This window comes from Drosophila miranda, assembly GCF_003369915.1.
Source record: "Drosophila miranda strain MSH22 chromosome Y unlocalized genomic scaffold, D.miranda_PacBio2.1 Contig_Y2_pilon, whole genome shotgun sequence".
Lineage (NCBI taxonomy): Eukaryota > Metazoa > Arthropoda > Insecta > Diptera > Drosophilidae > Drosophila > Drosophila miranda.
Window position 1 is genome coordinate 35,711,847 of NW_022881614.1, and position 12,247 is coordinate 35,724,093.

Sequence of the window (12,247 nt, forward strand, 5' to 3'; positions counted from 1 at the left end):
GGGTGTTCCTGTAATGATTTTTCCATGTTTCGAGCGATGCGATCGCTTGGGTCCTGGCGGAGTATCATTGACTGTGGGCATTTGGTGGAAGCTCTTCAGGGCCGGATGGAACTCTGGCATGGCTGCAGCTTTTCCTGTTAGCATTTCCCCGAAGGTGCTCGAAAACTTTGGATCTATTACATTGACTTTCTTCCCACGATCAGTAGGTACCTCTTCTGGACGGAGTCGGCTTTCTCTCTTTCCTTGGGGAAAGAATCTATGTTGATGCTGATTTGCGATGCCATCTTTTTTCTGTTCTTGCAGCACGCTGCATAGGCCTCTACTTCGGGAATAATGCCCCCGACGAAGCAGCGCTTTATATCGGTCAAGAACGGTGGACGTCTGTGACAGCCTTTGACTTAGGCCTCCGTTTGGATTTGTCCTTATGACATGGGCACAATGAGTAAGTGCAGCATTTTGGCACCTCTCTAAAGCGGTCCATTTAAAAAAAAGTTTTCTTACTACAAACAATTTTACGGCAAATAAAGAAATATTCAATGATTTTTGATTTTAAATTCACACAACGTGTCGGAGAGTTATTGAAATGATCCCCCTTGTGTATTCCTCCTCCTCGTCCTGTGCCACTTCGTGGCCAAAACGCTTCCTGGTGCGTTGCATAACTCTCTTGCTTTGCTCATGAACATTAGCTGACTACTCAGTCGAGCCTTGACTGTATTCTTTTTGTCTTCTCTCTTCGATCTGCCTCTTTGCAGACATCTCCATCTGCGTCAGACAGGAACTGCCAACTCACAAATGTAGCAAGGATAGCAACGGAGTTCTATTTAAGTTTAATGATGGAACTACTCTTTTGAACTTAGTTAAAAACGGCCACAGCGAAGTTTAAACCAAATTTCCGTTGTTTCTTATCGATATTTATCGATAGGTTGTGCACTTAACAGCACCGCACACTCTGTGAAATGTTACAGACTGTTCCTCCCGGAGTGAAATGTTAATTTGCAAAATGCAGTCTTGCGCGTTGAAAGACCGTTGAGAGGGAAGCAAAATCTAGAAAAAAGTAAAAGTGAAAATCTGGCCCTTGAAATTTGTTCATTAATTATGCATTGATAAAATACAGAGAAACGGATAATTTTGTGTGCGCCCCAAAGGACAGGCTGCGTGCAGAGATTTCAAAGAAAGTGCTTGCATTGGTAGGAAAAAGCGAAGGACATTTTTCAAGTATCTTTTATTGTGGTCCGAATCGGATGTGCTGTAATCCATTATTGCGAGATATACGACAGACACATACACATACATCTCCGTGTATACATACAATCGGCCGAGCCGCCCGCGCTTTGCCCTTGGCTGCATTCGATTTTTCACAACAGGCCGTGAAAAGCGACCAAAGAGCTCGCCACTGAAGAGCCGTCACCGCCATCATCATCATCAGTGGGAAAAGCAAAGGCGGCAAGCATGGACATGCTCAACCAGATACTCAGCATTAATAATGGCGGCGCCTATGGGTGCGGCAAGGCTGGCCGAGCCTTCGATCCACTCACGTTCGCCATGAAGCCCCAAGTTGTCATAAGGGCGCTCTGCTGGGTAAGTGACTAGTGGTGCTGGGAATTGCTGGGATTGCGAGTGTCCCCACACGCGCATTACAGACCGATTGTGTGGATTTGTTTATAGTGTCAGTGGCGTGCTGGCTTACACTTTGAAGGGGGATTATTGGATCAGCTGCAGGATGGTCATAAAAACTCTCACGCCCATAAAAAGTTTATAATTAAATTCCATAAAGGTCCTCCCCCCACGGACTTGATGTACACACGTCACCAGCAACCAGGGCTCGGGGGGAGGGCCAGTGAGTGATAGTTTGCTTTTCTTGTAAGTGTACGTAATATTTGCACACACCCCCAACCCCGTAACGGCACATCGTTCCCCAAGGCCTGCTCCTGGCCAAACAAACTTGACTTGGCCTTCAGGCGAAATTGGGTCACAAACATAGATCCGTCCGTTCTTCTATATGTCCGTTTTTCTGTGTACTTGAACTTTTGGATTTATTGCACCTGCTTAAGGAAATCGATGCCAGAGTGGGAGATGGGAGTGACCCACATATATTAGATGATGATGATGATACTGGGGTAATGGGAGCGGCATGCATCTCTTAACCTCTTGGAATTTCCATTCTGCAGCTCTTCTCAGTTGTGGTCTTTGGCTGCATTTCCTCCGAAGGCTGGACGGAGAAGGAGGGCAAGGAGTACTGTCTCTACAATGGCGATGGCATGGCCTGCAAGTATGGCAACATGGTAGGCGTATTTGGTTTTTTGGCCTCCATAGGCTTTATGGGCGGCGAGTTTCTCTTCGAGCGGATGTCGTCGGTAAAGAGTAGAAAGCGCTACGTGATGGCCGACTTGGGCTTCTCCGGTAAGGGATCCTAATATGGGTCAAAATCCACCATGGAATGCAGTTTTCATTTGAGTATCTTCTCCAGGCTTGTGGGCTTTCATGTACTTCGTGGCGTTCTTGTACTTGTGGTCCCAGTGGAGCTCGTCGCCGCCACCTCCTCTCGGCATTGGAGCCGGCAGCATGCAGACGGCCATTTGGTTCTGCCTCTTCTCGATTGCCACTTGGGTGGGTCCCAGTCCCTAAAATCAATGTATATCGGAGGCGTTATGTAATATTCCTCTCTATTGTCCAGGCCTTGTGCGCTCTGATGGCCTACAAACGATTCCTGATTGGAGCCGGCGATGAATTCACCTCGGCTTTCGAGACAGACCCCGCCAACGTCGTGCACCAGCAGGCCTACGGATATGCCATGGACAATGACAACGATCAATACAGCGCCTCGCCCGTCGGCCAGGGGCAGCAGGGTGAGTCGACTTAATACGATTATTCATAATCATAAATTGATTCTGACTGGTGTCCTATTTACAGGCGGCATGGAGCCACAGCAACAGTCTGGCATGGAGTACCAGCAGCCCACCTATTAAGTCATTTCCACACCTGCTCCTGCTCCTACTCCCACTCCTACTCCGTTGTCCACACACTTGAGAGTACTTGGGTTTTTTTTGTAGCGCGAATGGCAAATGTTTTACACGACTACTAGCAAACACAAAGCGTTGGCTTTTACCAAATACACCGATGACGAACATATAAAACCAGTAACAGAAACAATAACGATACCAAGTAATACAAATTACAACAACAGCAGCAGCAACAGCAGCATTTGCTTTAGCCACAAGAAACTACAAGCATACATACATATGTATATCTGAATAATACGAAAAACTTGAGATTGAGATGATAACTTATAAGCTAGCCGCCTAAGTTGAGTGTGCAGTTTTTTGTAGTGGAAATTTGTTGCTGTATACAGATATACAAATAGCTATTGCCGTATATATCCTAGGGGAATCCTCGGATATGCTTTCAACGTTGTTAGTTATTTAGTGTTTACATGTACTTGTACTCGAATACGGTATTTATTACGACTTTCAGTTGTGCCAGGCCCTGGTCCCCCACAGCCACAGCCCCATATCCTCAGCTAGAGGGAAGGCATGAGGTATTTTAGATACATTTACACACACACACACACACACACACATACATACAAATCGGATCAACAGCAGAGATAGACAGCATCAGAGAGGCAATATACTTACGAGAAGAAGAGGGAAGAGAACTGCTCAAATCACATATCCAATAGCCATCGCGGGTATGTATCTACTCGATTTGTAGTCTTAGGGCCAGGGCACGGCCATCGCTTGGTTAGAAATGCAATAACTATAATATAAGCGCCAAAACAAATGTAAATTCTAAAATAAAAAATGGAGAACCGTTATTTAGAAAGCTGTACCGGAAACATAGCTTGAGACAACTGCAGGAATAAAGCAAAGAATTGTTAGAGCGACTCGCTTTCATCCAGGCTTGTGCCCTAACAAACGATTTGTATAGTAAACCTTAATACATATAATATTGGATAACTAGCTATGACAATTAGTAAACGAATGACAGTACCAAGTTATATTTTTCTTTAAAGATTATTTATGTATTTCTTGATTACTTTTTTACTGCAACACCGGTACCACGTACATTCGATTCGAGATCAGAAAAGAAAGAGGAAGTGGGCACTTCAAGTGTGACCAGACTAACTTTACATAATAATACTTAATATATCGATAGTATTATTTAATGTTATTATTTGAATGTGGGAATAGGCGTATTCCAACACGCCCCCCTCAAAAATAACATTAATCATCAAAATCATAAAAATAAAAAAATAAATGTTTTCATCATTAAATCAAAAAGGTAATGTGTAATCAGATCACTTTAAAATTAGATTACCATAAAATTAAATTACTTTAACAATTCATTGGTTCTTTTGGTTCAAATCAAAAAAAAAAAAATATGAATTAATGTAATAAAATCGTTAATAAAGCTTCATGTTCATGTTTTCATTAAATTGGAATCATTCTTCTTGTAGTAGTCCTAATTTGTTCCGCAGTTCCGCAAATCTTCCAGCAGGTAGTGGCTTCGTGAAGATGTCAGCAAGTTGGTTGTCTGTATTAATATACTCAAGAAAAATCTCATTAGTTTCTATCTGTTCTCTTGAAAAATGATATTTTATATCAATATGCTTTGCTCTTTTATGACATGAGGGATTATTTGCAGTGTCGAGTTTAAGATTAATACTATTTAGAAGAGACTTTAGCCATAAAGCTTCTCTTACAGCTTCAAATAGGGCCATATATTCAGCTTTAGTTGATGAAGCTGCCACTGAATTCTGTCTTTTTGTATTCCAACAAATTAAATTGGAATCGAACTTTTTAAGCAAATAACCCGTTGTACTTTTTCTATCAATCTCATTACTACACCAATCGGAGTCTACATAGCCAACTAATGTATTTTCAAATGATGTATTCTTTTTAAATATAAGCTTCATATCAATAGTTCCCTTTAAATATCTAATAACCCTTTTTAAACATTGCCATAACTCAGCATTGTTCTTGCTACTATATCTACTCAAGATATTTACAGCGGCAGCTAAATCTGGTCGTGTACACAGCATTATGTACATTAAACAGCCAATAAGGTTACGACATGGAGTATTGCAGTCTTCATCTGAGTTAAGTAACTCATAATTTAGTTTATTTAGTAATGGAGTACTGACTAAATTGCAACTATCCATGTTAAATTTATTTAAAATTCTTTTCACATATGCAGCTTGACTCAAATATATTTTGTCTTCAAACATTTCTACTCTGATACCGATAAAATGTTTTATCTCATTTAAGTCAGTCATTCTAAATCTTTCGCTTAAATACTTTTTGAAATTATTCATTCTATCCATATCCCTTGTCGCTATTACTACATCATCAACATATAATAATACATATATGTTTTTCTTTATGTCACCTCTATCAAGAATATATATGCAACGATCCACGGGAGAGTTTACAAAATCGAATTCTTTCAATGCTTGCTCAAATACTTGAAACCAGCATCTAGCTGCTTGTTTGAGCCCATAAATGGCTTTGTTCAGTTTGCATACATGCCCAGCAGCGCATGATACGCCCTGAGGAGGCCGCATATATATCTCCTCACTTAATGTACCATTGAGGAAAGCTGTTTTAACATCCATCTGATGGACTTTCAAATTAAACTGGACTGCCAATTATAGTACGAACCTAAAACTGGCAATTCTAGCAACGGGAGCAAATGTTTCTTCATAGTCTACTTGGTACTTTTGAGTAAATCCTCTTGCAACCAGTCTAGCTTTGTATTTTATTGGGACTCCTAGTTCATTATATTTAATGGAAAATACCCATCTACTGTCTACAATATTTTTGTTTTCTGGCTTCTTTATAATTGTCCAGGTGTTATTAATTTCATGGGCATTTAACTCTGTATTTATTGCCTCCTCCCAATCAGATTTATCATTCCTAAAATTTATTTCGTCAAAAGAATTTGGAACTTCATCAAACATTATATGGGCATTTAATATAAATTTGTTAAAGCTTTTATCATGTTCTTTATAAGACACCTTCGGCTTAGACTTTAACCTCTCACTTTTTCTACTAATTATATTAGTATCCTTATTTTCTTCACGACAATTATCTGGCTGATCAGCTTTTTCACAATCCTTACTCTCATTCGGGATATATAATTCCTTACTATCATTCAGGAAATCAGTTTTTCTTTTCATTCTTTTCTTTCATTCGGAAAATTCAGCTTTTCGCATTCCTTACTTTCATTCAGGATTTCACATTCCGTACTTTCATTCGGGAAATTAAACTGATCACATTCCTTACTCTCATTCAGGATTCCACATTCCGTACTATCATTCGGGAAACAAAACTGATCACATTCCTTACTCTCATTCTGGATTCCACATTCCGTACTATCATTCGGGAAATTAAGCTGATCAGATTCCTTACTCTCATTCAGGAATTCTTGTTGACTTCTTTCCTTACTCTCTTTCGGGAAATCTGTTTCAAATTTTACTTCTCTAGAATAAAGCATATTAGTCTCGTCTAAGACAACATCTCTTGCAACAATAACTTTTCCTTTAATGACATCCCACAATTTGAGTCCATTTTGTTCATACCCTATCAAGATAGCTTTGAATGATTTTTCATCAAATTTACCTTTTTTAATTTTGTTGTGCACATACACGGTTGAACCGAACACTCTTAAAAACTTTAAATTGGGCTTTCTATTGTGCCACAGCTCATATGGGGTCATTTTACAATCACCAAGTGCTTTGCTTGGAATTCTGTTGATTAGATATGTTGCAGTTAGCACAGCTTCACCCCAAAAACTTTTGTCTAATTTTGCACCATTTACCATAGCACGAGCTTTCTCTGTAATGGTTCTTATCATTCGCTCCGAAACACCATTCAACTGAGGTGTATGTGGCACTGTCAAATGATAACTTATTCCTTTATTAACGCAGAACTCACGCATTTCATTCGACAGGTATTCTCTACCGTTGTCAAAGTACAAATTGACAATCTAGAAATTAAAATGAGCCTCGCTCTTTGCTACAAAATCTTTAAATACATTGAATACATCTGATTTATATTTAAACAAATAGGTTACACAATAATGTGTAAATTGATCTACGAAGATCACAAAATAATTTTTATCGTCTAGTGTAACTGGGGCCACATACATCTGGAATGTATTACAAACAAGGGTCGTTTTATATAACTTTTATCTTTAGATTGCTTAAATGGCAACCTAGCCTGCTTCCCATTTAAACATGACTCACAAACTTCATCTGATATTTTTAAAGTAACAAGAAGATTACTGTCATTAAATAAATTATTATTCTTTATTTCAAGCAATTTTGCATTGCTTATATGCCCCAACCGCTCATGCCATAATCGATAATTATTTTTGTTCCTAGCATCTACACTGTATGCTTGGTATTTGACTACAGGTATATCCACAGATCATTGCAAAGCTTGAGTAGCGTTACGTTTAAAATTCCTAAATTTATTGATTGTTTAAGTGACTATCTAGAAAAACGGACTAAATGGGCTTCTACTTATTATAGGATGGGGTAACTGCACTCGCTGGCGATGCCGCAGAAGCCGCCGGCATTGCGCAAGATTCGCATGAAGCCGCCTTCGCCCCAGTTCTGGGAGTACGAGTTCTTGATGATACAGTAATCTTTTCCACCCTCGGATCCATAGCCGACGACGACAACGGAGTGGTTCACCTCGTCCTGGTTGCACTCCTCATCCGCGTAGATGCCGCCTTGGTACTGCTCGAACGAGATGGGAGCAGCGTTCATGGAGCAGGCCAACGGGCCTAGTGTGGCCACCACCTCCTTCATCTTCTGCTCGTCGCCTGGTCTGATGGTGGCGTAGTCGCGGATCTTCACGATGCTCTCCCTGGGGGGCTGGCCAGCCGTCTCGTTCTGCCTGCACTGCATCTCGAACTGTGTGTACGGATACTTGTTGGCCAGAGTGATGCCGTGATCGCGTATGTACTTGAAGCCGTATTCCCGTCACAGCCCATGTTGCCGTAGTCGTCGGCACAGTCCACAAGATTCTGCTGGGACAGCGAGGCCAGCACACCCGTGCGCCAGAAGAGATGCCCCTCGAGGGCGCCCGTCGTGGCGAACGACCAGCAGGAGCCGCAACCCATTCCCTGGAATCCTGGCGGCGTCACTCCCCCCTTCTCGCGCCAGTCAAAGGACTTGGGCAGGTTGCCACTGTCCGGATTGGGAGCAGTCACGTAATTGTTGTGGCCACTGGTGTATTTCCTGAAAGCAATTTGAATAAACTGAATGAGTACCGCTGATGAATGGGTCTGCCTATAAATGGGTCAAGTGCCTGAGCTTTTTATACCCGATACTCAAAATGAGTATTGGGGTATATTAGATTTGTGGTAAAAGTGGATGTGTGTAACGTCCAGAAGGAATCGTTTCCGACCCCATAAAGTATATATATTCTTGATCAGCATCAAAAGCCGAGTCAATTGAGCCCTGTCTGTCTGTCCGTCCGTCCGTCTGGCCGTCCCCTTCAGCGCCTAGTGCTCAAAGACTATAAGAGCTAGAGCAACGATGTTTTGGATCCAGACTTCTGTGATATGTCACTGCTACAAAAATATTTCAAAACTTCGCCCCGCCCACTTCCGCCCCCACAAAGGACCAAAATCTGTGGCATCCACAATTTTAAAGATATGAGAAAACCAAAAACGTAGAGTTGTAGAGAATGACCATATCTTTAAGACTGCGGAATCTGAACTGGATCGTATTATTATTATAGCCAGCATCAAGAAAACATTTTCATTTTTTCTCGCCCTGTCTCTCTCTAACACACACGTAGCATAGGCGGCTTTGCTTAGAGTAAAACATTAGCGCCTAGATCTCAGAGACTACAAAAGCTAGAGCAACCAAATTTGGTATCCACACTCCTAATATATCGGACCGAGACGAGTTTGTTTCAAAATTTCGCCACACCCCCTTCCGCCCCCGCAAAGGACGAAAATCTGGGGATATTCAAAAATCTCAGAGACTATTAAGGCTAGAGTAACCAAATTTGGTATTCGCACTCCTGTTAGATCTTACTATAAAACGTGTATCTCAAAATTTCGCCCCACCCCTTCCGCCCACACAAAGGACGAAAATCTGTTGCATCCACAATATTGCACATTCGAGAAAACTAAAAACGCAGAATCAAAGATAATGACCATATCTATCAGATTGCTGAATCTGGATCAGATCAGATCATTTTTATAGCCAATAGGAACAAATCAATTTGCAGTGGCCACGCAGCGCCCGACGTCACGCTCAGACTGATTTTCTGTCTCTCTCGCACGCACTCTTTGTCGTGTCGTTTAATATTAGCGGCGTCTGCCGGAGGAGAGCCATACTGACTTAATATCGGTTATAACCGTAGAGTTGCGGTGTCCGCAGCAACTCACAACGTTCCCCCTCGTTTCTGAATAAATACTGCACCAAACTTGAACTATGGAATACACTCCAATGGACTGCCAAAATTGAGTACTGGGAAAATGAATATTCAACGAATAAACAATTACTCTGATTCATAGCTAACACCATTATCTTTCAAGCATTGCCAAAATTGTGTAGCTGTTTTGCTCTTGATAAGCGAATGATAAGTGAATGACTCGGAAATACCCAAACAGAATTCATTCAAGAGACCTCCGAACTGGATCTGCAAAAACATAAAGCTGCTCCTCCTTCTGGCCTATGCTAAGGCTAACGCACGGGGAATATGCTCAGAAAACCAGTTCGTTATTTATGAGATGGGTGCTAATTATTCAAGCACTGGTCTACCCCTTTATGGGATTTGATTGCGTCATATATTGTGTGCTACTTACTCGCCACTCTCGGAGACCTTCGATCCAAGAAGCGTGGCAATCTCCTTCTTGGTCAAGTCGGCCAGCGGATTGAGGTACAGGCGGTAGCCGGAGAAGCCACCGTCCGCATTCCTATTGTTCAGGTCGATCAGGGACTTCTTCGCCACAAAGATACTCTCGCGGTATGCCCGCTCGCTTTCGTCCCCGTAAATCTTGCCAGTTTGGGCCAAGAAGTCGTCAAAGTTATTCACGTCGCACAGCTTGGGAAACGACTGGAGGGACTGCAATGCCACTGCGCCCAGGCAGGCCAAGCCCAAGACCAGCTGCAGCCACATCGAAGGGCACTTCAACATCTGCAATGATGGAAAGCAAAAAAAAAAAAGCGCAAGTGTTAAGTATTGGGAAATAAGTTATCCTAGCTCCATAGGCGGTAGACAGGTGAATCTCCATAGTTCATTGACCCTCGGTCGATTCTATCTGGGTTACTTATCGCTGATTTTTTGACCCTCTAATCCACGTAATACACATTTTCAGATATCTGTGACACTCGTAAACCCCTTTAAAATGGGAAGATTTCCAGAAAAATTATGTAACATCTGAAAATCGTTTCAACAGCACACAAACACTCAAGTTTTCACTTTGTGGATGAATATCCGTTCCGTAACTGTACGAACAATCGATTATTCATTCTGCAGATCATCTGCCATGCTCCATCTGTCGCCCAAACAGGTAATTAATGACATTAAAATTCCGTAACATCGACTCTTTCACTTCCCTACCGTCTACCATGATCTATTGGATTTAATTATTAACTGGAGAGCATTCGATGTTTGTTGTTAGCTTTGAGTTCGGCATCCGATTGGCCAATTTCCTGATGGATGATATATCATTAAAGGTTGAATAATCCCATTTGGATATGATTAACATATGGTTTGTGTCTCAGCGAAGCACAAACGTGAACCCTCGAATGCATTTGATTAGCCTGAAATGAGTGTTTTACGACTCTTTGGTTTCTTTTGGTCGTGGCCAAGTATGGATTATAGGCAAACGAAAATTTTACTTTCGATGCTGTGAATATTCAGAGATACACGTACCCTTTTGCAGGCGTTCCATGCTGGGCTCGGGTGAAAGGCATCGATCTATGACCACATGTAAGCCCTAATTGCAACCGTCTGTCCACTTGATTTGTTTGCAATTATGATTCACAGTCGGGCGGCATGTCATCGCACACACACACACACACACACACATAAAGACACAAGATGATTGCGTTTGAGTGTTTTCCAAGTGCGGTTGTGTTTATCACGGCTCCGGCAAAAAAATCCGCGCCACGCAGGAGGGGGAGAGGGGTGAACTCTTGTTTGGCGCCTTCCGCTATACACATTGTTGGTGGTGAAGTAAAACAATTTTCTCACTTAAATTTTTCTTTCTTTTTATACCCGATACTCAAAATGAGTATTGGGGTATATTAGATTTGTGGTAAAAGTGGATGTGTGTAACGTCCAGAAGGAATCGTTTCCGACCCCATAAAGTATATATATTCTTGATCAGCATCAATAGCCGAGTCGATTGAGCCCTGTCTGTCTGTCCGTCCATCTGTCCGTCCCCTTCAGCGCCTAGTGCTCAAAGACTATAAGAGCTAGAGCAACGATGTTTTGTATCCAGACTTCTGTGATATGTCACTGCTACAAAAATATTTCAAAACTTCGCCCCGCCCACTTCGCCCCCACAAAGGACGAAAATCTGTGGCATCCACATTTTTAAAGATACGATAAAGCCAAAAACGCAGAATCGTAGAGGATGACTATATGTTCTAGAGTGTAAAATCGTATAATTATTATAGCCAGAATCAAGAAAACAATTTCATTCTTTCTCGCTCTTTCTCTCTCTAACACACAGGTTTCATGGTCGGCTTTGCCAATTGCAAAATATGAGTTCAAGGATCTCAGAACCTATAAGAGCCAGAGCAACCAAATTCGGTATCCACACTCCTGTGATATCGGGCCTTGACCGTTTCGTGTCCAAATTTCGCCACACCCCTTCCGCCCCCGCAAAGGACGAAAATCTGGGGCATCCACAAATCTCAGAGACTATTAAAGCAAGAGTAGCCAAATTTGGTATCCGCACTTCTGTTAGATCTCACTATAAAACGTATATCTCAGAATTTCGCCCCACCCCATTCCGCCCCCACAAAGGACGAAAATCTGTTGCATCCACAATATTGCACATTCGAGAAAACTAAAAACGCAGAATCATAGATAATGACCATATCATTCAGACTGCTGAATCTGGATCAGATCGGATCATTTTTATACCCAAAAGGAACAAATCAATTTGCACTGGCTACGCAGCGCCCGACGTCACGATCAGACTGATTTTCTGTCTCTCTCGAACGCACTCTTTGTCGTGTCGTTTAATATTAGCGGCGTCTGCCGGA

The 12,247-nt window shown here is 41.9% G+C and overlaps 1 protein-coding gene and 1 pseudogene across 1 annotated transcript; one reads left to right on the plus strand and one right to left on the minus strand.

Moving 5' to 3' along the window:
- Nucleotides 1-1,036: 1,036 nt before the first annotated feature.
- Nucleotides 1,037-4,796, plus strand: LOC108160770 (synaptogyrin). The gene is made up of 5 exons (XM_017294971.2): nucleotides 1,037-1,578; nucleotides 2,169-2,400; nucleotides 2,468-2,607; nucleotides 2,675-2,846; nucleotides 2,911-4,796. The coding sequence occupies exons 1-5, from the start codon at nucleotides 1,450-1,452 to the stop codon at nucleotides 2,964-2,966; spliced, it is 729 nt and encodes a 242-aa protein (XP_017150460.2). The 5' UTR covers nucleotides 1,037-1,449; the 3' UTR covers nucleotides 2,967-4,796.
- Nucleotides 4,797-7,054: 2,258 nt separating this feature from the next.
- On the minus strand, nucleotides 7,055-10,224 carry LOC117193250 (annotated as a pseudogene).
- Between the last annotated feature and the right edge of the window lie 2,023 nt (nucleotides 10,225-12,247).